This window comes from Cyclopterus lumpus, chromosome 4 (assembly GCF_009769545.1).
Source record: "Cyclopterus lumpus isolate fCycLum1 chromosome 4, fCycLum1.pri, whole genome shotgun sequence".
In the NCBI taxonomy this organism is placed as follows: Eukaryota; Metazoa; Chordata; class Actinopteri; order Perciformes; family Cyclopteridae; genus Cyclopterus; species Cyclopterus lumpus.
This window is the reverse complement of record NC_046969.1, coordinates 12827785-12854619: the sequence shown is the minus strand read 5'-3', so window position 1 is coordinate 12854619 and position 26835 is coordinate 12827785. Positions and strand designations below refer to the sequence as shown.

The 26835-nt window shown below is 40.4% G+C and overlaps 1 protein-coding gene across 3 annotated transcripts; it reads left to right on the top strand.

Moving 5' to 3' along the window:
• The first annotated feature begins 906 nt into the window (after positions 1-906).
• Positions 907-26720, top strand: rfx2 (regulatory factor X, 2 (influences HLA class II expression)). Of its 3 annotated transcripts, XM_034530328.1 has the most exons (18): positions 907-1083; positions 11420-11528; positions 12086-12175; positions 13582-13664; positions 14262-14532; positions 15798-15872; positions 16777-16958; positions 17349-17468; positions 18356-18477; positions 19273-19391; positions 22366-22478; positions 22612-22763; positions 23493-23590; positions 23945-24094; positions 24232-24440; positions 24530-24683; positions 24805-24847; positions 25587-26720. In XM_034530328.1, exons 2-18 carry the CDS (start codon positions 11421-11423, stop codon positions 25706-25708), a joined length of 2211 nt encoding a protein of 736 aa, XP_034386219.1. In that variant the 5' UTR covers positions 907-1083; position 11420; the 3' UTR covers positions 25709-26720. The 3 variants fall into 3 exon arrangements, with proteins under 3 accessions (XP_034386219.1, XP_034386221.1, XP_034386220.1); XM_034530330.1 differs by lacking the exon at positions 12086-12175; XM_034530329.1 differs by lacking the exon at positions 15798-15872.
• The last annotated feature ends 115 nt before the right edge of the window (positions 26721-26835 follow it).

Genomic DNA, 26835 nt, shown 5'->3' with positions numbered 1-26835 from the left:
ATGTATGATAGGCGTTTTTATTATTATTATTCTACCTTTTCTTTAAAAAAAACTGAACAATTATATACAGTAACATATATAGATGTATACAAATAGAATGACTGAATAATGCAGTGAGTTGTTGAATATTTATTTTAGTTTAAATAAATCAATAGGTGGAAGCAAAAAAAAGAGTTAAAGATTTACATTCTGGTAAAAAAAAAAAAAAAGTATGTACACTACTGCAAATGTCAAATAATTTAATAGAACTAATCACAATGACAATGATGTACAATATATCAGTTTTAAAAATGAAAGAGCAATTGTATTACAAATGTATATCTCCTTTATTGGAGTCTAATTAAAGAGTTAATATAGCTGAATACCAATACACACCAGTACATTATCAGTTTATATCACTTTATAATAAATCTCCTCTGGCCAAATCCTCCTCAAACTGATCATCAATAAAACTTGCATCACTGTCACTTTCATTTTTATTTTATTTTTTACATTTTCATTTCCTTTATTATTTAAATTATTAAAGGTAATATGTCCTGCTATTTTATTTTATAGTATGGTATTGTATATTTGTAAAAAATGTTTTTTCCCCCGGAGGATGAATAAAGTATAATCTAATCTAATCTTTAATTAAGAAGATAACACATCAACTAATAACATATCATATTTACATAACAGGGGTCAGTCTGATAGTGGTGATACATGTGCTACATACATTGAAATCACAAATAAAAAAGTATGAATACACTAAATTAATCTGAATGTCCCCACGTCCACCAGTTCCTTGGCAAAGACCGCCCCCTAGTGGTTTGATTCAAATAAACATCTTTATTGAACTGGGCGGGACTCTTGTCCCTCTGGCCCCGCCCTTGCATAGTGAGGACCATGACGTATGCAGTCGAGGGTAGCAACAGTTGCCTCGAGACCCCGTCGCGCCATAGTGACTGTAGCCGTGGAGACAGTTACTTACCAACGGGCGCAACACTCAGCAACAGCAGCAGCAGCAGCATCTGGAAGTCAACGAGCGAGAGGGAGAGAGGGGAAAGAGAGCAGATCCAGAGCACAACTTTTCTCAAAACAAAGGTGACTATTATCTTTATAGAATTAAAATGCGGAATTATTCTTAATTTGGAGAAAAACGCTCTGGGGTCGAGTGCGTTGCTCGCACTCCCGGTTATATTCCACAACATAACTTTCCCTTCTTTGAGGCATCCGCCCCAAGTTGGACAGCTCGACGTTAACTGACGTTCACCTTTTGCTCGCAACAGCTTTTTGTACTTGGAAAAAATAAACGTTTCACTTCTACTTCCTAATTTGCGACACTTAACACACACGTCATGCAAAGCGGCGACGTGTACTCCAACTCAAAATAGATTAAATATCACTTTACACTTGTTGTTCCGTTGTGTGTGTGTGCGTGTGTGTGTGTGTGTGTGTGTGTGCGTGTGTGTGTGTGTGTGTGCGTGTGCGTGTGCTTGTAGTGTATGTGTGTGTCAACTAACCTAAATCCCAGGAGGATGGACGGTAAAGCTACCAGTCAAGCTATAGCTAATGCTAACTGCCAACAGCGATGAGTGCGAGTTCAGTTGAGAGTTCAGCCATTTGTTGATGGCTCCGTCTGGATCGTCACCACTCGCATTCACACACACACTCTGAGTGTTTTTCTCGGGAAACACATTCAAGCAGGTGGAGATATAACGAGCTAGCGTTAGCAACGCTCGTCCTGGTGCTCAAACTGCAACTAACGTCCGCTCCGAGCAGGCGTTAACTCAGCAGGAGGATAACTTTCATTTCAGCAGGCAGCTTTTCCAGATCCTCTGGTGGGATTTCCACGCGTACATTAGCTTCGATCGATCGTCAAAGGAATTCAAATATGACGCAGTTGTGAATGGATATTAACTTATAGCGGCGACGTTACGACGCTAACTGCGTTAACGTTGCCAAACCTGGTGCTTCCAATGGTCTCTGTCGCAGTAGAGATATAACATCGACACCAATAAACTATAGAAACAAACTGAACTATGTTAACCAGATTATTCAACGTTTGCTGTTTAAATGGAACAAAGTACTTCACAAAGTTTTATTTCAAAAGTAGCTTGAATAACTGGATATGATACAACTAGGTGGTGCTATGGTGGTTCTTTTCAAACTGTTTTGTCTTATTTTTACAATCTTGGGTCAGGTTTTGTAAATTAACGTTACGATTTTATATGCACTCTTAAGACTGCACCATTTAGTACACACTTGTGCACTTTATATTAAAGTGAAATTAAAGCTGCTGTGATGTTGCGCTGCCAGTTGGACAGACTCAAAGGAAACTTGTTTGGCAATAGCCAAGGTTTTCTGCTTCATTGTTTAAGTGGCAGGTCTCATGAGGGTTGCTGTTTGACCTCTCTTCAGAGCGGAAGGCTCATATCAATCTGTGCTATAGCAATAATGAAAAACCAAGGAAATGTCGCCCCAATGATTTTAAATCGCCCCTTTCATTAGCTTTAAAGTGTCGCTGTGGCTGGTTCCCAGTTCTTTACACACCCTTTTTTCTCCTTTTGGGATTCTGTCTCTTTTTGTCCCCTGAGATACATAATTCTTCTGGACTATCTTCTCCGAGACAGCCTTCAGGTGCTTGGTCATTTGTTGTTTGTTACTGAAGCATCAGGAAGAATCTTTACAACATGAACATTTCTCTAATTAAAACCCTCTCTGCTTGTGCTTGCTACTAAATTGAGCTATACACTTTCAGATGTGTACACGTATTTATCTGATAAAAGAAGAGAACTAACAGATTAATGATATTATTGATGCAGCCCAATATCTGTTTGCTGTTATGTGAAAAGGGGTCAAAACACAGGACTGAGTATGATAATTAATATTTAGGCCATATAAAAGATTAAATACGAGGCATCCATCCGCCATGATTTTACTCTATTTTGGACAGAATATTTGAGGAAAGACTTGAATGTACATAAACAGAAGACTCGACTCGTTTTAAAGTGTCAGAGAAAGAATTTAACTTTGGTCAGACAACTCACTCAGCTACATAGAAAATAAAGAGATCAGCAATGAAACTGTGTAACCCCCACCTCCCCAATTTGAGCGTGACACTGTTATGTTTACATGGCAACTTGATATACAAATACACCCAAGTCATGGAAAGAAAGGGGATGGTGTGGATCAGGGGGCGAAATGTTATTCTTTTAAAAGTCAGTGTTTTAATCAGGTTATTTTCATCTCTCTCTTTGTAGTAAGTGAATAGCGTTGGCGTGCAGAGGCAGGTCAGAAAGAAATGGTGTTCAGAAAGGAGACTTACAAAGTGGAAAGCAGCCGGTGGTTGGGCAGTTAATTAGTCATTTTTAATTATTAAGGATGTCAATTTGAAAGGGGTGGTAAAATTATTTATTTTATTTGTCTGATATTGCATTCTTGTAATCCGTCTGTATTCTGATTTTTACTTGCTTTATTGGTCTCGCCTGTAGCCTGAGATCAAGGTTGTGCCTTGGACCCGTTTAGCACTGATTTCCACACTGGCCTGTGATATAAAGAAAATTAGGCATAACATTCTCCCCTCTATCCTTTTTTTAAATCATCTGTGGAGTTGTTGTATGATTGTGTGCAGCAGTGTCCACCTTCACCCGTGTGCCATTTTGAGTGTTTACTGGACCCATGTGTGTAGTGCAGTTCAGCTATCAATAGGACAGCTGCAGTGGTCACTTGGGTAGTGGATGTCCTGACACAGCTTTTGGTCACATGTTCTGTGTGTGTGAGAGAGAGAGAGAGAGAGAGACACATACATGAGTGTGCTGTGTGGATCTGATTGTGTTTGTTATTGCTGTATTTAGATTATCTTGATGAGGCCTACTGCTGCCCCGGGGACAAGTTGTCAATCCAATAGCATGCTACAGATATAGACATGGACACAGTCACTGTCATTTTTGTTTACACTTATTCCATCATATTCATATAGAGTTGCATTTACCTCCTGTTGTGCTAACTGAACTGCACATGTCACTGTCTGATATTAACACACATTTAATGGGTTATCCCATAAGTTCAGTCAAAGGCATGTCAGAAAATCACAGAGCAAAGCAGGGGAAGTGAGAAGAGAATGCCTTGTGGGGCTTGTTAAGTGGAAATTAATAGTGTCATTTGTATACAATGTTACAGTTTCATAATCTCTATAATTCATGTATTTGCGAAGGGCTTTCACTCAAGGGATGTGCAGCTACCATTTTCTAAGAATCTGTTGAAAGAAAAGTAGTTTAAGTGTCCTTGTTACTCTCACATCCAACTATAAAGATTGTGGAAATCATTGTAGGCCTAAGCTGCTAGGATACAAAGAAACAAATCTTGTCATATAATGTTGCTACTGATTGGCCCTCGCATATGGCAACAAGTGGAAACTTGTTGTGAAATGAAATGTTTTTCAGCGTGTGTCGTCTGTCTTGTCTGTGTGTCATCAGGAGCATTCTTAACATTCCACCTGTTTGTATCGTAGCTACACAACTGCTAATTAAATTTCCTGCCACAAACAGCAGACAAGGCAGTGACATTTGCATTACAATGGCTGACCCCCCCCCCCCCTCTCTTTCAGTCCGGGATAGTAGCAGCCCCCCATCCTCTCCTCACTATTCCTTTCTTTTGTATAATTTTATGCTAGCTTGTTAAGATATGTTTATTTGGCTTAAAAAATAACTTATGTCAGTGTAAACCTGCCACAAAGTAATTACCAGAACCAAGACTAGGCCTTAAGTGGAGTGATATTTGACCAGTTTAGCAGAGGAGTAGACTCAGACAGTATTTTTAGATGGAATAAGCTGCGTCTTCAACATAGATTTTAAGAAGCTTTTTAAATAGGAGATTTGGTGCAGAGGACGCTATTGGGCAGATTTGAGAATCTCCTTTTCCCGCTTCAAAGAAGAACAAATGCTAATGTTGCAATGTTCAATTTAAAAGCAGCATTGTACGCTAATTCTTTTAATGTTTTAATTGAAAGCGTTTGTGTTCCCTGACTAAAGAGCGTTGCAAATTGTAGCCGCTGTGATTGCGAAGTGTTGCCACTGATAAAATAGTCCAACCAATAGGGATTCTCATCTTAGAAATGTTGAAATTTAAAAAATACTTTCAGTCAAAAGACCCAAATGAAATAACATCTGGATGAAAAAAAAAAATATATAAACATTCTGAACTTAAAGAGCACCATATAGAGACAGGATGCTGCCTGTATCCTGTCACCACCTTTTACTGTATGATCTATGATTGCCAGTTTAATCCAAATTACTATGCAGGAACACTTGTTAGATCCTTAAGTAATTGAATGGTTAATGGTCTGGAAATGACACTGAATAGTATTTTCTGAATTAGGAAGTGAATGCTGCTGATATTATGTAACTCACAATCTTTCATATCTGAAGCATGTCACTGAATCTGGCTGCTGGATGCAGAAAAGATGATTTAAAATCCACCGTGTTCAGTTTCTGTGTTTTAAAGGTTGATGGATTTAGGTTGCATTTTAGTTTGACTAAATCGATGCCTGTGTATGAGTTTGGATTAAAAGTTGCCGTTTTAACATTGCACCATGTTGAGTCACCAGTGTTAAGACAGCAACACTGTATTAAACTCATAAAATGGCTCTACATTTTGCAACTAGTTATTGGCAGTATAATTTATATATATATATATATATATATATATATATATATATATATATATATATATATAAATATAAATAAATAAGACACAGTTGCAGACTTGTGTAAATGGCAGCAACCCAGCTAGTTGTAATTACTATTCTGGTATGTCATGTCAAACGCAGAGTAAACCCATGTTGGAATTCTAATATCATGTCTGTATATAATCTTGTATGTGTATTATTATTTTATGTGTGTTATCAAATACTTAAATCTGATGGCAAGTATCAGCATGATGCCGTATTCACTGCAGGAAAAACAGACACTTGGATCCCTCGCAAATTTCAAGTATTAACTGATGACTCAATGTTTGTTTCAAGTAGTGCCTGTGAAAGCATACTGTATGTACAGTATGATGACTTTTTCAAAATCATATCTGTGTGCCAAACACTTGTTAAAAAGGCAGACTCCAGTGTAACAAAATGCTTTATCTCAGGTTCATCGGTCACGATCCAGGCAGCACACTGCCAGCCTCTTAAGGTCATCGTTGCAGAATGTGGTTTCCTGGGAAATAAAACCTCACAGGTTGGAAACACAATAAAAGAGCAAGTGAAAGCAGATTTAAAGAGCGTTAGTGTGAGTGTTTTGCGTTTGGAGTGAGTATCGTTATACTCCACAATATGGGATGCTGAAGTGTTATGATACTCAACCGTCACTCAAGTGGTGATTGGGTTTGATTTTAATGCAATCAAAGAGACCGCAACATTACCTCTGATGAGTAAGTTATGTTTGAAGTTCTTTTTACTTTTCTGATATTTAGCAGGAAACTCTCACTACAAGCGTTACCCAAGGAATAGGTGATGAGGGTTTTGATACAGATCTATATCCCGGATCCTTGTTTATACAATGCGCCATAAAAGCAAATGCTTAAAAGAAATACATATGTTTTAAATCTTAGATTTATATGTTTAGGATTGTGCAGTCCTAGCAGGGGTAAGTTCTTTCTAGTTGTCTTGTTCAGTCATGTAAAGTTTTAAAAGGGGCACATAGTGCTTTGGATCGAACTCTGACAATGGGCTATAATTCAATACAATCATTTATGGTCTTTCAGTGGAATCATATCATGATAAAATCATACATCAAGGTATTGTCTAAATTGATAATAACAATCTTATTAATAATAATAAATATGAATAATGCAAAGAAGCCCAAATATAACGGTCAACATTGCCCAGTAACTCCTCAGTCTCCATCATCTCCTGAAGTAGCCAGGTGACTTGAGTGAAGTTCCCTCCTTCGTGTCTCCTCAGACACAGATGCTACACTTAAAAATAATAGTTTGGTTTCACTCCAGTTGTGACCATCTCCCCTGTTTGTCCTTTTTTTTGTGTTTTCCAGTTTATTTTGTTAAAATGTTCAGTTTCAAATCCCCATTCTGTATCTTGAGATGTTAAATGTTAAGGATGAGGGCCGGGGGTGGCTGAAGGTGGGGGGCAGTGGAAATCTGGAAAGGGTTAGAAGAGGTAGGGCGTTGGGGGAGGAAGTTGCTAGTGTAGAGCATGGGCGAACACACAATCTCCATGGCAACGGTTTGATCTTTCTCTCTGTGGCTGTTGGGCCTGCAGTGCACATGGTGACAGGTTGTGCTGATGGCCAGTGTGGGGAGGTGAACTGGAGAGGGGAGGGGGGTGCTTGGATCAGAGACAGCGGTCTGTGCCTCCTATTTCTGCTCTCTCCCTCTCTCCATTAAACTCTGCCATCTACAGACCCCAAGAGCCGCTTTGATTGGATTAGCCATGAATTAATGCGACAGGCTTGAAGAACAGCCTCTGTTGTGGAAATCTCTTATCATATCTTAATTTGCTCTTTATGTGAGCGTGTGCCTCTGATCATATAAAAATCAAAATGGCACTTCTTTTTCCATTTACAAGATATATAATTCTCAAATTAGAGAACAAATGCTGTAGCTTCATCAAATACCTGTTGCTCACTCTTTTACATATATTAAAGGTGTGCCAAAGGGATTCATATGCATAGTGCTGAAACAATGTCCCTTTAGAAGTGTCAGTATCTACTTTATTTTTATTTATTTTTTTATCTTCCCCTAAGTTGGAAAAAGGATTGCTCTGCCCAAGGAACTTTGGAAAGACTCAACTGCTTTTTAAAGTGTTGTTTTTGGGTGGCACGATAAAGCAACCTTGAAGAATAGACATTCCTCCTCTTTTGAGCACCAAGTAGTTACAAAAACAGAGCACTTCATCCTGTCCTCTTGAGTCAAGTCTAAACCAGCATAAAGTAAAGTCTGTATATTTCTATATAACTGAGAGACATGAATAAGTCTACCTCCATGTCCCCTGGTGTCTGAAATTAATAGCTTACATAGTATTTATTGTTGTAAGTTTCTACTTAGCGTGAGATAGAGGGATCAGGTGGGGGGATGGCATTGTTTGGTTTGGGAAGTATTCTGTTGGTTGCATAGCAACAGGCTCCTGGAAACGGGAGTGGACGGTGTTGCCACTAGCAACCGTTGTTGCTCTGCAAACAATGTGGGCCAGTGCAAACATGAGCCAAGACTGTGGGCTCCTGCTTTTAATTGAACATCTGTATGTGTTTTTCTCTGATGGAGCCCTGTTTAAGTTAGATATGTCAGTGACATATGTTTAAATCGTGTCTGCACTATTACTGTTGTAGGCTATAGCATTAATGAGGTTTTGTAAGGCTATGAGGTTCTTCAAAATGTGTATTTTCTTGTTTCCTTTTAAAACTCAGGGAACTCTTGAAAGGAGTGGCTGTTGTTGTAATGTTGTTAACTGCTCATCTGGGATTTTCCTGAATGGAACCAGGCTCACAGACCAGACATAAAAACAGACTTGTGTGTGTGAAGTTGTCTCTGGGTTGAAGGCAGCCCATCCAGAGTGGCAATTTTGCGGCAGTGTCTCCTGCTGTGTTCTACCTTTTGTGCTTTTCAGAGCTGCTGGTGGGGTATTTGTGTGGCTTTTGACCTTCCTTGAGCACTAGCAGAAAGACTCCTCTCTGCCTGCAGTCTCTCCCCCTCGAAGTCAATGATTTGGCACACTTCACCATACCTATTAATGCTAACCGTAGTGCTTTATTTGAGCTTTAATGGATAAAGACCTGCAGGTCAGTGCTCTCTTTCCTGATCTCCCACCATCTTGCCATGCCACCTACTCCTTAATGGCAGAGAGAATCTCTCAGGCTTGCTCTGGTGAAAAGGAAAACTATGAAGATTAATGATGGGATTAAGTGTATTTATAACTCAAGTGACACTCCATAGACACATTCCCTTTCTTTATAAAGCTGTTTTAGCATTGTAGTGACTTTTAAGATGTTCACTACTTGTACTTTCATCATTCCAATAATAGTCTTTTGGTACATTAATGACATACAAGAAAGATGTGAGAAGAAACACTCTAATGGAGAATGAGAGCTTTGCCATCTAAGTGCTAATTGTGCCCTGTGCTAACAAATACATTAAAGATGGCCTCAGAGGGCTGCTTAGGGTACACTGGATATGGTGCTTGAACCATGTGCATGTCTGAAGATTGACACATATCAGGAATTTCGACATAGGCCTCCTCCACTCAGTCTGTTAGTCATGAATGCAGAGCAATGTCTTTGCCTGTGGCAACATCTCCACACATGGAAAATGGAAGTGGTGGCACACCCAAATGTGTTGTTTTTCTATCTTAAAGGTATACTCTCTGATTTGTATAAAGCATACATTGGTGCCCCCAAACCCTAATTATCCCTTCAAGTTCGTACTGATAGGTAAAACTGAACACTGTTGTTAGTTGAGTTTAAAAACTGTTAGTTGTGCGGGTAGCAGGTACTTTTGTTATGTGAATTTGTGTGCTGTTTAAAAAAAAATTTAAATCAAGTATATTTATCAAGGTTAATCTTTCAGGTAACGTAAGTATAATGTTTCATTCACAGACAGTTTTTATTTCTTTTTCTTTTGTGTTTTGATCACCAACCATAGAGAGCTGTAACTGGCGGACTGATCATTTGAAACATAAATAAAAAGTGTCAGACTCTCCTCCTGTGAGTCAACATGTAGTGTGATACGGCCTTGAACAATATTTTGAGCTATTACAAAAGTCATCCTACTCGATTCTGGGTAAAATGAGAATCACTATTTCTAGTCCAGAGTGGAGATTACGATTGAGTGTGACGATCTGTCAGGAAAACATTTTTTTGTAAAACATATGCCTTTTCAATCTCCTTTTGCCTGTGGGAAAGATTGTGTTGCAGCGTCTGTGATAGCTTCATCCCGTTTTCAGTGCTAACAATTCGGTGGTTGTATAAATGAGTGATGCATAGTTGTTGTTGTTGATGTTTTTCGCATAGTTGTTAACTCTGAAAATGGTCCACAAAAGAGTATTAGTATTAGTATTTCATTTATTTCCTCTAAATCACAGGTTGGGTTCCTTAATTCAGATTGATTTTTCCCTTTTAGTAATCATCTTATCTGTTAGATTTGCTTCTGTCCAAGTTCATTTGTAAATGGAGGCTTTATTGGTACACACACCCCCATCAGAAAATTGCAGTTGGGTCTCAAGAAAGCCAAAAGACAGGTTTGGCTGCACCTGTTGCTTGTATCTATTAGCCCAGCCTCCAGATTACTGCAGTTTAAGTAGTGTTCATCAGATCTCTTCCAGTGAATTCAAATGACATTATATTACATGTCTTGTGTGTTGACTAATCACAGAGCAGGTCGTGTCTTGCAGTCTTTCGCTGTAACGCTCCAGGTGAACACTATTCTCTCATTTACCTACGGATGTTTCCTGTTACTCCCCGATTTCAGCTCATCAATTTAACCCACCCCCTAACTGTGCCGTATCTCCCTCTCCCTTATTCTTATCCTCCTCCCCCTCTTTGCTTTGCGGTTTCACTCGAAAGTTCCTGTGCAAGAGCTTTATGGGGGGGTAGAGGGTTGAGTTGGGGGTGGTCGTCATGGATTCCTCACCATAGCAACCAACAAACGTTTACAAAGCATTGAGGAATTTCCTCATATCAGCTGGATTATTGGAGTCCTCGGAGAACAGCTCTCATACGAAACAATCGCTGGATATCATCAAGACCCTGTGAGGGGCTGGAGCCCCACTGCCATTTTCATCTTTTTCCCCCTTAGTTTTTCTTTTTTTGTGGGAGTGGGGAAGTTGTTTTTTTATCTACTTATACTCCCCCCTTGCAGTTCCATTCTTCTCTTGTCCCTGCCTTACTCCCGCTCTTTCCCTCTGTACTTTTTTTTTTAGAGAGCCTTTGTATTACTCCATTTTTAGTTCCCCTTTGCTATGCTGTGCACATTGTCACCCAGTGGAAAGCCGAGTGGCGACAGTGCGTTTGGTCCTCAGGAAGCAGTTCAGTCCGGTTGATAACTTGACCTCCTGTACTGTAACTCTTCCACCTGGATCTGATCTCTCAGCAGGACCAGGAGTGTCTGTATACAACTGTTAGGCTTCTTATTTTGCCACTGATTAAGGCTAAAGGTGGGCAGCCTCTTGGGTTCTGAGAGCTTCACTGATTCAGCTTGACTTGGTAAAGCCAGAAATCCCCTGGGGCACAATGAATGCCCTGGTGGCTCCAAGAGAGAGGGTGGGGTGGAAGAGCATTTATTTAGCATGGCTGTCCATGTATATAAACTTGAAATGTTCTTATTCTTTTATGTCAAGCTTCAGTGTACTTTTAAGACTATTCCTTCAGTTTGGTATTAAATCCCCCTCTTTTCATGTCTTTTCTCTTTTCCACGTCTTCATATCTTCCATGCCACACAGCATGCAGAGCTCAGAAGGAGGGTCAGACACCACGACCAGCGTGGCAACGCTGCGGACATCATCATCAGCTCAGGCCCCTGTGGTACAGCCTGTGCCAGCCTCCCAACAGGTAGGTACTACCTCTACTCTGCTGCTACTGTAATGACAGGATAAATGGAGAATGTCTGTAATGCCTTAAAGCTAGAGTTAGTAAACTTTAAAAACTAGTTAAAATAACGAGTAAGTCGCCAAGTCAGTAACAATGACTTGACTCCTTCAGACCTCCCTCCAAAGTCACACACCAACGCTAGCTTTAACTACTCTATCCTATTTCTTTCCAAATGTTAAGTATAAAAGACTTAGTATTTTGGAAAACAAACCAGCTACTTTCTATATTTGTGCTTGTGGACGGTCTCTGAAAAGAAACGGCAACAGTGCTGTACTAAACAAATCACTGTCCTCTGCTGACATTCAGGATGTGTGACTGGCAGAGAGAGGTGGTCATTTATGCTCGTTTTATGAGCATAAATCTATCAGCACTGATTTAAAGTCTTGGCGTGTATGTGTGTGTGTGTGTGAAATGTTTTCCCTTCTTCTGTTGACTGTCATATGTTTACAATTATGTGTGTATGTGTGTGATTGTACGTGCCTACCTATGTAATTGAGTTATGTCTTGTATCCACACAGAGGGTGCTGGTTCAAGCTACAGGCTCAGCTCAGAAGGGAGGACAAGTACAGCAGCTTTCAGTACCCAGGGTTCAACAGGTCTCTCAGCAGGTACACAGTGCTGTACATACTTATACAGTGCTGTGAAAATACTTGGACACCCCTTGACGTTTTACAATTATTTTAGATCAACCTATTTGGACTTTGTGATTGAGTTGGAGACCTATACTGTGTTTTCTTCTTCATGAAAGTACCAAATAAGCATATAGCTAGCTTCACCAGATCTTAATTGTGTCACTACTAATATGTGATGGATGAGTTTTTCATTCAGGTCAGAATTTACATTCAGGTTAAATAATACTGAACGGGGCGTTGTAGGTTTGGCCTTAACAAGTTAAACAGTAACCAAACCATGTTTATTGAATGAAGATCCTAAACATGCAGCACATCCACTGCCCCGAAAGTTGCTCATCACGAGCCTGTGCCAAACTGTTTCTCCTGCTTCCTGTGCCCATGGGCACAGGAACGTGTCTTTCTCTGGCTGAGCCTGGCCCACTGCCTGCGTACATGAATAACATGAAAATAACATCTTAATGAAACTCTGGGTAGGTTTTAAATAAACATTAGCCCCACTGGTTGGTGGCTATAATAATTATTGCTAAGTGTGTGTGTGGGATTTTGCTTAGCTTTACAGATGTTTATTTAGGTTGTATATGGCAAAGAGTCTTCTCTGGGTCTCGGTATGATATAGTAACGTTCTGTGATTCCTGGGGCCTTGAACCAAATCCCTTTATGAATTAATTATTTGTGATGTGTAGCGTCTATTCTAATGGTGAACACCAGGAGTTGACCTGATTGTCTACTATTAGCTTGTCTTAGGTACTTGTCATGTATTTCCGAGTGATGTTACATAACAGATGGACTGCTCTTCTCCATTTTTATGCTTCAGTATATTATTCATTATAAGTTGTAGTGTTTGTCAAATCAGGCTTGTCGTTATTAAACCACATGTAAGTCTTTATGAGTTAAAGTTCAAATCAATTAAATTATGATTTCACTAACTTTGTTTTTAAATAACAGGGAAAGTGTACATTTTAATCAACTCTATTTTGTCCAACCTATTTTTTCATCCAACAGTGTACCAAATTACTTTAAGTCCTGGTCCCCTTTTAAAATAAAGTACTTATTTTGCACTTTAAGGCTTATAGAGCCTCCTCATAAAGAACTGTGGTAGGTCACAATTTATAAGGCAGTGTCTTTTTGTTTTGAATGTAAAATAAGTAAATATGCAAAATAACAGGAGTGTACAGACCTTTTCATTGCACGTGTAGCATGCTGTAATAGGTTTGCAAATGCCTACACCGACAAGCAAATATTTGTATTTCACACAGTACTTTTTATTACAAATAGTTACTCTTACGAATCTAGTTGCCGTTTGACTTGCATGTGTACAAATAGGGAAGCATAAATAAAGATTTTCCTTTTTCCTGCTTTGATTTCCTGTTGTCTCTTTGTAGGTGCAGCAGGTGCAACATGTCTACCCATCCCAGGTCCAATATGTAGGAGAAAGCGGAGAGACTGTTTACACCAATGGAACTATGTAAGCAATGTTGCATTACTTTATGATTACATCAAAGGATACATCGTTTTCATTGTGTGTGTAGTTGAAGTAGAAATAAACTTTAATATAACCCAGTGGTGTAATTTTTGCCACTGTGTTAATTTAGGTGCTGTAAATATGTTTGCTTTTCAAATTAAACAGACGCAGCACTGTGCATAATATTTGGCTCCAGTCCAAATTAAGAATTTTAGGTTTAATTATAAATGAATATGTTCTGGATGAAAAGCAATGCATGAAAGGCAAATTGAGACTTTTCAGTACACTCTTCTCATAATTTGTTATAGACAACTGCTTTTAACACCATTTAAGCTAATTAAGTTTTTTTGTATTCCTTTGTATTTTTATTCCAGCATGGCCAAATATTTTAACGACAATAGTTATATTATTGTCTTTGTAACTAAGATCATGTACTGTATCAACAAACTGTATTCCTGTGCCTTTGGAAAAGTACAATTTAGAAGATTGTACATGCTGTTCATTGGCCTCCTAAAATGTATAATTTGTCATAAAATGAGCTTTGTTTAGCATCATTACGGAAATACATCCCAATTCCTGATTACAATGATCTCTCCACAGCCGAACAGCCTACTCCTACAACCCCGAGGCTCAGTTGTATGGGCAGAGCAGTGGGGGGACATACTTTGACTCACAGGCTGGTGGAGCTCATGTCACCACGGTGGTCTCCTCTGCCGGTGGTGGGGTGCCCCCTCATGGCATGGTGGGCATCACTATGGATGTGGGCAGCAGCCACATCATCTCCAGCGGAAGCACCTACCTGATTCATGGAGGAAGTATGGAGGGAAGCCGTAACCACATATCACACTCTTCACGCTCCTCCTCAGCTATGGTGAGCAACGCATACCAATGTTTGTGATACTCTGAAGAACTTTTTTCCAATAGAGAGGGATTCATATACTCATAAAAACAACAAACAAACTAAAAACCAGAGGATCACAACCAACAAACCCTGAGTGACTGACCAAATATACTTATGGGATTACTTGTCTTTCTCCGCTTCTATGTGGCCAAATTATAGTTTTTATTTCCTACAGTATGTTCATAAGTTGTTACTTCTAACTCTCTTAGTACAACATGGCGTACTGAGCAGACATCCCAACCACCATATGGCGTTTTGAGATGTACACTCGTGCTAACTGTCATCATTGCTACCTGAGCCTGTGTCTAGACTGGCCAGGCTCCCGGGTTTACAGCAACCTGAGTTGGGGGCCTCATGGCTCTGCAGTACCGCATAGAGAGCAGAGCAGTACAGGGCAGAGGGCCTTAGAATCGGGACACTGGTTTAAATAATTCAGCAATGCCTTGTTTCAGAGGTTTCACAGGCACTTGAGCACCCTGCGAAACAAAGCAACCCCTGGGGCTCATTACCATTTGGCCATGAGCCCTCTGGAGCCTTCTTAAGGTTTGGAACGCTGCCTGCTTCTTTTCCTTTTCTTCTATGTCTCCAGTTTGGCTGCAATACCACATATATTTTCTTTTTTGACTTGATTTTCTTCTGCAGCTCAACAGAATGTCCCTGGTTTTGTCATTCACTTTGCCCACCAGTTGGACTCCCTTATTTATTTATTTATTTTTGTCCAAAGACAGAATAATATGCCAGTGTATTTTATACCGCGGCACTCCTGCTTATGTTGTAGGTACAACTCAATCTAATTTTTAGTTTATCTCAATATTATTATTATATAAGTTAAATTGTTTGATACATTTTTGGGGGTGGAGTGCGGTTAGGTTAGGCATTGTTGACCTGTTGACGTGACCTGTGCCCCTGTTTGTGGTTCCTATTTGCATACATTAGAGTGCCTGACCGCAAACCGTTACTGAGCAGCTTAACCCAATGAGTCCCTTGATTTGCATGCTTTTGTCAGCCAATAAAGGGTTTGGCTACAACACCGACTGATTTTAATGGAAATGCAGAGATCTGGCTGCTCGCTAACAGTCTTATTTCCTTTATCTGTTTTAATTTTTTTGTGTGTTTTTCTTTATACACCCCTGCTTATTTCTGTTCCCTTTTTCTATTTCTATCTCTCTGACTCTCCTGCCTTTTCCCTCTTCTATTTATTTTTTTATTTTTTTGCATGCTTCTTCTTTCTTTAGCTTGAAATGGCGATTGAAAACCTCCAAAAGTCTGAAGGAATTGCAAGTCACAAAAGCAGCCTGCTCAACAGCCATGTAAGTTAACCAGGAACTTTCTTCAAAAACAACATGAGGGAAAATAAAAAACAAAACAAAAGCTGAACCTAAAGGTAGCGTGTTCAACTTGTGCCCTGCAACGTTGAACACACTACCTTCCTCAAACTTTGCTTTGCACTGTCCCACTGACATTCAGAATTGTTCCAAATAGTTTGTATCCTTGGTTTGAATTTGCATACGCTATCACTTTTTGCTTAATAATGCATCTTGTATTTATTTATTAATACCCTGCATGGACTTAACTTGATGGATTTTTCACCAAGACAAGGCATGCACTCTGTGTCATTAAAGTTCATTGCAATGACACTTCCCTGTAACTGATTATAATAAAATCTAAGAAGATTCATGTTGTATTTCCATCCAGACTCACAAGGGAGATTTGTGGTTTCGTTTCGTTCTCTACCAGCTCTTAACCTCAGCTGGGATCTCACAATCTCTACATCATTTGTATGAATGGTGTCTGAAGTATCTGCTTTATGTCTGATTGGAAAATGTATAATTTGAGCTTTTTATGCGAATAATTGATTGTGCTGTTCCAGACAGAGCTAAAACTATGTCTGCCTCAATATTGAATATTGTCTGATAGAAGGATCAGCACTTGAGATGTTTGAGTGTTCACTCAATCAGCATTACCTTATGCTGTAGTCACTTACTGGTTCAGTCAAGAATACAGAAGCCTAAGCGTAACCACAGCAGGAGTGCAGTAGTCTCTTTAGTATTTAACCTCCTAAAACAGGAGGTTATGTGAGTGTGTGGTTTCTGTCTTTTGATGTGCTAATAAGATGCATTGCTCCTCTTCATTTCTGGCTCGGTATCACAGAGATTAGTATGTCTGCTGGGTCTCACCGATTGTGCAACTGTGTCTTCTTCTGTGTCTTTTTAGCTGCAGTGGCTGCTGGACAACTATGAGACAGCGGAGGGAGTGAGCCTGCCCCGGTGCTCCCTGTACAACCATTACCTAAGGCACTGTCAGGAACAGAAACTGGATCCGGTCAACGCAGCCTCCTTCGGCAAGCTCATCCGCTCGGTCTTCATGGGCCTGCGGACCCGTCGCCTCGGTACCAGGTACAAACAGGAAGAGGTTGTTGAAGATCATGTAATCATTTTAGATATTACGTTACAATTTAGATATTATGTTACATTTCATTTAGCTGACGCTTTTATCCAAAGCGACTTACAATCATACACCGTAGACACAGCTACGGGGAGCAATTCGGGGGTTAAGTATCTTGCTCAAGGACACATCAACTAGGGCTAGCCGGGGAACGAACCACCGATCCTCTGATTGGAAGATGGACCTGCTAACCACTGACCCCCAGTTCCGAAATGACGAGTATGATGATGCTTGTAGGCATTGGAGACTTGCTGATGGAAGAGGATAATGATAGTGATTACACTGATGGCAAGTCTTCTCCTCCTCACTGGTTTCTGGCTTTTCTCTCATGAATCTACCAGAGGCAACTCTAAGTATCATTACTATGGCATCCGGGTGAAGCCAGACTCACCGCTGAACAGGCTGCAGGAAGACACCCAGTACATGGCCATGAGGCAACAGCCTGTCCACCAGAAACAGAGGTCAGCATTTCTCCCTGTCTGCCGTTTTAAACTTTCCCTTGCTTTCCTTGTCTTGCTCTGTTACATTCCTCACAACTTTCATCAATTTTACATTCATCCTGTGCAATGTTCTGGTTATTTTGTTGTGTGGCAACAATCCTTTTTTTTAAGGGCCTATTTGATTAAATATCATGTGTTAATCAAATTTCACTTTTTGTCACAGACGATACTCTGCTGCCACCTGTGCTTTCTCTTAATTTTTTCCCTTGCTCGTTTCATTGTTTTTCATGCTTACATTTGTTTTTCCTCACCCATCTTCTTACCTTTAACTGCTTTCAGTGCTGCAAAAAAAAACTCGTTGAAAAGTGTCAATACCAGTTTTATCTTTTGTGGCAAATAAATGAATTTCTGTTCATAGAACTCTGGTAGCGAAGGTTTGAATGTATGTTTAAAGAGTAAGTTAACACCCCTGAAAGTTGTTTATGCTAACCTTCTCACCTTGCTGTAGCGAGGTAGAATTGTACACATGTACAAGCACACTTCTAACTACACCTTGTCTCAGAGGTGAAACAGATTTGTAAGGTCACTACTGCGTTGCTTTTACATTTATGAATTGGTTTTCACCCTAGACATACCCACCAAACTGAGGCAAAAGCATCTCAAAGGCAAAACATTTTGAAACAATAAGAAGAAGCATGTTAGTAAACCAGAAACATAATGTAAACTGTTAGAATATTTAAACACCCCCCTGGTTAATTACTCAGTAGCTTTTGTTGAATGTGAGTTATGTGTGTTTTTTCATTGGAATGAAAACCTGCATAGCACCAGGCCTCAATGCCACATTCTCTATTATTCCTGTTATTTCTTCAGCTAACATCCATGTTGTGTATTCTGCTGTGTGTGTATAGATTCAAACCTCTACAGAAGGTGGACGGTATGTCTGACAGCCTGTGCGGGAGCTCTCAGAACTGTAACAGCACTCCAGAGCAGTCCGTGGCTGCTCAGAGCCAACACCACCAGCAGTACATAGGTAAGGACAGAAGCTCGGTGGTTGTCACGACAACAGTACGTCAACAAACAAACAAACGAGTAAGCATTAACTGTCAAACATCTTGTTTGTTTAGACAATTATTGGATATGTGTTTTTGTGTAGACACTAAGATCTATCATACAGTTTTATTTACAGTGCCTTGAAAAAGTATTCACCCCTCTTGGCCTTTTTCCTATTTCTTAGCATTAAAACTTGGAATTAAAAAAAGGTTTTATTTTTCACACAAGTCATAATTATTAGTGAAATTAAGTCCACACGTGTGCAAACTAAAGGAGCTCCATTAAATCCATTATTACAAAATGAAAAGAATAAAGCACTGCCAAAAGAAGACCAATACTCACGGAACAGGAAATGGAGGGCATTAATCAGAGAGGCAACAAAGAGACCAAAGATAACTCTAAGAGGCTGGAAAGCTTCACAGCCAAGAATGGAGTATCCGTCTATAGGACCCCTATAAACTGTATACTCCACAGAGCTGGGCATTATGGAAGGGTGGCCAGAAAGTCATTGCTTAAACAGAAATAATAAAACACGTTTAAAGTCTCCTGTATGCCTTAAAGGAAACCCCAAATGTGTTTTCTTTTTCTTCATTTTACATCACCAATTCTAGCTATTATTTATTAAATTCTGGACTCTAATGCAACAAAATAGTAAAAACACCAAAATAAATACTTTTGCAAGGCACTGTAGTTTCTTTCTCCAGATAAATTAGTCTTTGTGTGTGTCTGTGTGACTGAAATGAGTGACACCTGTCCACATTTATGTTTCGTGCAGATACGTCCCACATCTTGCCTCCATTTCCCTCTCCTGACTTGGGCACCCAGCCTCTCCCTGAGCGCATCAACATGAATGATATCAAGAAACTGCAGACACTCTACAGAGACCACTGTGAGGTACAGCTCTATGAATATGTTTGCACCTGATGCTACATTAACATGTGCATTTCATATGAACCGGAGGTGTAAAATCCAATGATTTTACACATCAAAGACTGTTTTCAGGTCATGAGGAGTGCTGCTGCACATGTGAAAACACAGTATGAAGTGTGATTGCCTCAGATGATGAAACATATTCTTTCATTACCAGGATTATTTCCACTGAAGTTTATTTGGAGACGATCCCACAAACACTGTCCAGCTCAATCAATAGAGCAGTGTTTTCAGATATTTATTTTTCGCGACCCACTTTTAAAATATGACAAAAAATCGCAAACCAATAACTATATCCCTGTATCTCTAAATTGTGAGCGCAGCAAATTTTTGTGTAAATTAACTTTCCTGACCATTTACTGTATCTGCTCTGTCCGTTAATCGGGTAAACCAGCCATTTTGAAGAGGTATACTGTACGTTTGATAAATTTGTTAACGTCTGTAGACTGTATTTAAGAAGTGGACGTTGTTGTCGTATCGTCACCCATTTGGTTTGTGGTCTGTGGTTTTGAAGCCTCAAGTTTGACATTTTAGCCATCGCCATCTTGGAATTTTGCAAGTGACCATATTTGGTCTGTGGAGGAGTGACATAGTGACACCGTATATGGCTCTGGTAGCGGTAGCGGCCTGTCAATCACAGCATACTCCGCTTTATGATCTATTTGACTTTAAATAAGATCATAATTTACTAAATTAACATCATGCAGTATTGAAAAAGACTTGAAACTAGTGACCAAGACCAATCAATTTAAACAAATGAAGGAAATTCTACAAATGTATTTGGTGACCCAAAAAATCTCCTGCGACCCACCTGTTGGTCCCGACCCAGTCTTTGTGAATGACTGCAATAGAGCACTAAATGTGTAGTAAGCCACTGCTTGGGGCCACAGACATCTTAAAGAAAAGATAAGATACTCAAGTATTGTAATCATTGTTGGTTTTTAACTTTTTGTGGAATTTCTTGACAATAAGAACATGTAGAATAATGCATGGTGTATTGGTTTAATAAGTGCATGTGCATATCCTGAAACAAGAGTTACAATGGAAGCAAACTACAGCAGTCAGGAGGTGTCGAGTTAAACAGAAATCTATGAAGAACCGTATGAAGAAAGAGCTATGAAGTAACAGGGCATTGCGTGATGACATTTCACAGGTTGCAGGGCTTAATGCATAGTCTCTTGGTAGGGCAATGAATGGGTGTAGGAAGAAGAATAACCCGCTAGGATGAAACGGGCAACGAGAGTAGAAATAATATTGAACATTAAAATGTTTGCGTTTTTTTCAGACAGGAGAGAGGCTGTGATTAAAGCAGCGATGCTCTGGCTTTATCATATTATCCCTGCCCTTCCCCTGTCCAGCCTCACCACGCTCCCTTTGTTCCAGCCGTCTTTTCATCTCTGTGCAGCTTTCAAGACATGCCAATTAACCTTTCAGCGCGCTGGGTGGACATCTTGGTGTCTTTGTGGTGGCCTCCCCTTGGGCCTTTGTGTTGCCTTGTCTGTGGACAGGCACATGGGCTCCTGTCTTTGTTTGCCAGCACATTTCTGTCACTCTCACAGCTCTCATTGCCTCTTTGTGTAATGTTTATGCATTTCACTTTTTTGTGAGCCAACAGTGACCTATTAACACATTAACCAAGACTTTTATTGACATCATCTAAAGTTAGAACAGAAATAAAGTTGGCTAAAGCATTACTTAATTAATCTTATTTTACTTTCATGCAGTTAGAGTTTTTGAGCAGGGCTGTAAATGGACTTGTATCCATTGTTGGCCATGTGTTCATTAATGTCATGGCAACAACAGTCAAATATTAAGGTATCAGCCGTACCAATGAATGAATGGTCACGCACAAATGATTAGGTGTTTAATACAACTTTGAGGGTAATAAATCACACTGTGTACCACAGTAAATGTAAAGTGTATGTGCACAGATGTGAGGGGTTAGGACTTGTGAGTCTCAGCCACAGGCCGCTTGTTGGTGTGAACGTGCATGTGAACGTATTATTTCTCCTTCGCGCTTTTTTCTGTGTGGCGCAAAACTGTGGAGGCAAAACACTCTTGTTTAGAGGGATGGGGAATTCTCCTTTTTGTTTTGGAGTTCTGTGTTTGACCTGTTGCTTGGGGCAACCGTAAACAAGGTTGTCATGGCAACAGCTGGAGAGGAAGCAAAAACATATCATGTGATTGAAGCCAACACTGCTGTGTAACAAGATCCAGTGGCAAGTGCATGCCCTGCCAGATAGAGAAAGAAGAGAATCTCTTTGCAGTGTGAATCATGTGCTCAATGTAGAGATCTACTGAACGGCTTGAGGTTACAAACAATAGAGCTCGACCTGAGGCAGTCTGACTGAGTAACTTCCACAGCGCTGTTTCTTTCCGTTTTACATTGATATGTGTGTGTGTTAAGGTTGAGACTTTAGAACCTGGTTCTTTTTAGGACCAGGTTACTGCGTTTTCTCTGACTTAGCCCTGGAAGAGTAGTTTGATCCTTTTAGATCTCCAGCCTGCCACTGCTTCCCTCGCAATCTGTCAGTGTTCACTTGATTGCAGTATGCTCTGCCTTCGAAGACCCTCATACATATGAACAGGAAAGAGGAAATCAAGTGGGTTAGTTCAGGTCAGCGCCTCGCTGCTAAAAGGAGGCAAATGAATGCAAAAATCTATGATACTAATCTGCTTTTAAAAGGAAACCAAGATTAAAAAAATGACTTTCTGAAATCAACCAAAAAACCTCCAGATGAAGCCTAAATGTGGCTTCTCGGATCCTCCTGATGATTAATGTGCAGGGAGCTGTGTTTGAGCTGGCTCATTGTCTAACCAGGAGGGCCTGGAGTGAGCGAGAGGCTGCTTGCCTGCCTGTAGAAACTTTGTTGTGTGTCTGGTTGCCATGGTTCAGCTCTGTATGTTTTGTCCACCCATCCTCCCCCCTCTCCTGCAGGCTACTTTGGATGTGGTAATGAACCTCCAGTTCCACTACATTGAGAAACTCTGGCAGACCTTTTGGTATTCAACACCGCCATCTAGTGACGGAAATACCACCATGCCCAACAGGTCAGATGACATACAGGAAGAGCGAAGGCTTCAATGTTGTCAAGAAAACTGCTTCTGTGCTTAAATGAAGAGTGATGTTTGAGCTACATTAAGTCTTATGATTGAATGTTTTCCCTCTCCTGTCTGTGTGTAGTGATGATGACCTGGAGGGTGTAATCCCCAGAGAGAAGCTGGTGGCTCTGTGTAAATATGAACCAGTCAGGCTATGGATGAGGAGCTGTGACCACATCCTCTACCAGGCTCTGGTAGAGATCCTCATCCCTGATGTGCTACGTCCTGTTCCCAGTCAGTACTATTGATATTTGTATTCATTATGATTTTTGATAAGATGCTATGAAATAATACAATGTATTAAGACATATGTGTTATTTGTCAGTGGTTGCCAAATCCCCAAACTCCTGAATCACCCAACTTAAATACAAAGAATACACAGAAGTAATATCAATTCAACAAAATCTAATTCTCAGTGATCCAGTATTATTATTTGGACCCTCAATAATACACTGACACCACCCCCAACATTACATTCAAGGGATTTTGCCATTTATTAAGGCTGACTTTCCACAACTCTGCTTCCAATGTGTTATGCATACACAGTGTAGTGAAGTCTGTTTGTAATCCAGGCAGAACAGTGAGCAGTTAACACATCAGACAAGACTTTTTTTTTTAACATCATGTTAAAGTTGCAGTACAAATGAAAGTAACACGGTAGCTTAACATATAACGTATAACAATATCTTATTTCTTTTTTCACTTTTTTACACCCTTTTTTTTAGCAGGGTTGTACACAGATACTGTTGGGCATGTATTTATTAATGTCATGGTAACAGTCCACCATTCAGTTATCACAATGCAAATGATTAGGTGTTTAATAAAACATTGATGGTAATAAGAGAGTTTGTCATTTTCTTTTCCAGATCTGCTTGAATTTCACACGAGTTGGCTGTGTTTGCAAAACTCTCCTTCTGATTGTTGCAAAGTCTGTTTGTAATCCAGTCTGTTCTGTGTCTTCAGGCACTCTCACTCAGGCCATCCGTAACTTTGCCAAGAGTCTGGAGGGCTGGCTGACTAACGCCATGACCAACTTTCCTCAAGAGATTATTCGCACCAAGGTAACAACAACATCTCCTGTTCAACAGCTGTTCAACAGTTTGATATTAAAACATGTGTCGTGTGCAGGTCCTCACATATCCAACCTTGGCTGTTAGCTATAACCATGTCATGTGGCTGCTTTGTGACCCATGTCATATATTACTATGCACAGAACTTGTCACACAGTCAGATCGATGCATTAAAGAGTGTTCAAGTGTATGTCGATGCAATTGTGCAGCATCAAATTTACAGAGAACCCTAGTTCACACACTCTACTTTCTGACATCTTGCATTTAAGACACCATTTGGTTATAATAATAATAGTGACATAAAATGTCAGGGTTTATCGTGGCCTCTCTGTCTCTCTGGTGTAGGTGGCGGTGGTCAGTGCATTCGCCCAGACGCTGAGACGTTACACCAGTCTGAACCACTTGGCCCAGGCAGCCCGCGCCGTCCTCCAGAACACCTCCCAGATCAACCAGATGCTCTCGGACCTCAACCGGGTGGACTTTGCCAACGTCCAGGTGAACAAGTCTGACGGCTTCCCTGTTTATAAAATGTCAGATGGTGCAGACAGTTGACTCCCTTCAATTCTCTGTTTTCCGTTGCTAGCTTGTGGTTTCTTGCTGAATGTGGTTGGGTGTGTTTTTGTGTCTAACAGGAGCAGGCATCATGGGTGTGTCAGTGTGACGAGAGCGTGGTTCAGCGTCTGGAGCAGGACTTCAAGGTCACCCTGCAACAGCAGAGCTCTCTGGATCAGTGGGCTACCTGGCTCGACAATGTGGTCTCTCAGGTCCTGAAGCCTCACCAGGGCAGCCCCAGCTTCCCCAAAGCTGCTCGCCAGTTCTTGCTCAAATGGTCTTTCTACAGGTACGAGGGGGAACTAGTGAGGCTTTTCCCCCTTTCCTTACTACAAACAGCATTTTATACATCATCTGTTTGTTTTTTTCTTCCTGTAGCTCCATGGTGATCAGAGACCTGACCCTGCGTAGTGCAGCCAGTTTTGGCTCTTTCCACCTGATTCGCCTGCTGTATGATGAATACATGTTTTACCTGGTAGAACACAGAGTGGCTCAAGCCACCGGAGAAACTCCTATTGCTGTCATGGGAGAGGTAAGAAAGAAGATATTTATGTATAAACTGCTCTAGTTTAAAAAAACATTTTAATCATAATGATGCATTGAGTTTTTAAATTGTTTTGTTGACTAATGCTCTCTCATCTCTTGCATCACAGTTCAGTGACCTGACCTCTATGATGCCATCACTAATGGAAAAGGGTAAGCCTATATTATACACTGTTAGTTTTGATATTAGTCTGCTTGTGCGCACTAAGAGTCCTAACTAACTGGATCTGGGTTTTGTGATATTCTAAAAAGACAACAACAGTGTTCAATCGATTGTTAATTAATTCTTAACAAATCTTTCCGACAAGTATTTCCTGTATAGGCTAATATAACAATTAGCCCCAAATGTCAAAAGCCAAACTTGAGGACAATAACATGTTCAGTCTGATTATTCCTGTCTAAAGGGTCTAGAATCTAACTCTAGATTGACCGATGTAGGAAACACAAGTCACCAATAGTTTAGAGAAAAATACAACAAAAGGATCCATCACCCATATTAGACATTTGTGTGAAACGATGACCTCACGCATAACTCAAAGATTCATGACACTTATGACAGTGATCGTGACATTTGATCACCAAAATCTAATCAGTTCAACGTTGAGTACAAGTGGATGTTTGTACCACATTTGAAGAAACTCAGTTTTAATGGGATTTGTTGACGATAAGAAAATGTTTGAGTTGCTAGTAAAATTCTTAACGTACAATCCTCTGTTTGATCTTTTATTATCGTGGGAATAGATTTGTATCGTAGCCTCAAACCCTGCTGTATTTCTCCTTTTGCTCCCGTTGTCCCACATTCTCTGTACCGGTGAGAAGGTGATTGGTTTTCGGCTCACAGTTGACATGAAAATTAACTTTCAACATTCCTTTGTTGTTGTTGTGCCACTAGATGCGTCCTTCTCTGATGAGATGAGTGACCTTGGCAGTGATGCCGATGTGTCCAGGGGGCCTACTGAACCAGCGGTAAAAAGAGAGAGGATTGAAATGAGCCACCCTCTGCAGGAGATGTGAGTCAAGTCTGAGCGGGGCCGGACTGAAAGCTACATGGACCAGCATCTCTCCCTAAAAAGGTGGCCCCAAAGTGGCTCTTGGGGCTGAGCTCACGGCCTCCTTCTTCAGTCAGTGTGTGCAATGTACATAGAGAAGAAAGTAGCAATGTCAGTCCTTCCTCACTAGCAATTATACAGACGCTGATCTTTCTGCATGGAAGCTCACTCATTTTTTACTCGCAGGGTCGTAACACAGGTCTAGATTTTCGGTTTTTGTTGCAACTGTGAATGACTGTGCAGTACCTTTTTATTGGATGTGTAACTTTGAGTGGTGGTGTGTGGTGATTGTGATTTTTCTTCTTTTATAAATCTTAACTAGCTGTGCCATAGTGTCATTTGAGTGCCTTAGATCGCTAACTTTGAAACCACCACTACCGATGTCTATCTGTCCCTCAGCTGTGCCTCTACCGCAGTATGAATGTATCGTCTCCAAACCTCAGACATTCAAAGCACCTTTAACATTGATAAGTGTGTAGGTGTGTGTACTCCTTGTTGCCTCTGCTGCAGCTCGTAGCAAACACACACGCAGAACAAAAAACAACACGCAACCAACTGACCCAAAGGACCTTTCCCCCGGTCGTTCCCACCGGCTCGGCTCTGTAGGGCCTCAGTCTCGCAGTGGATGTGTAAGATGTTGGTTTGTTTACCTCAATAGATTTATATTCTGTTCGGCTCAGATGACATTAGGGAAGTATTTAAAAGAAAATGTAGCCACGTTGCAGTTTTGTGTCTCCCACTGTAAATAGTTCTCCACAAATGGTTTCCATCCTGCGAGAGCCTCCGTGTGAGGATGCATTCAGTGACTCACGTGGGCAGACCTCTGGGGGTCCACTCAGCCGTCAATTGGGAATAATCTCAGATTATTTGATTTAATGGAGGCGGTATGTTAAAATCTAAACTGGAATCTGGTCTCTCGTATTAAGCCTCATTTCCCGATTTAAAAAAAAAAAAAAAAAAAGTGGTTCTACATTTCATCTAAGGAAGATAAATCGATACACGATGGACCTGTAAAACCAAAACGCTTACACAGAAAGAGGATCTCGTTGGCATCTGAGCCGGCACACGCAGCCCGACTTCAGATATTTTGAC

Bases quoted from the DNA above. Each gene is read 5' to 3' on its own strand.
- rfx2 (XM_034530328.1), top strand. From the start codon at position 11,421: ATGCAGAGCTCAGAAGGAGGGTCAGACACCACGACCAGCGTGGCAACG. The intron at 24,095-24,231 runs GTGAACAAGTCT...TGTGTCTAACAG, and splicing joins TGGACTTTGCCAACGTCCAG to GAGCAGGCATCATGGGTGTG. The intron at 24,441-24,529 runs GTACGAGGGGGA...TTCTTCCTGTAG, and splicing joins CTCAAATGGTCTTTCTACAG to CTCCATGGTGATCAGAGACC.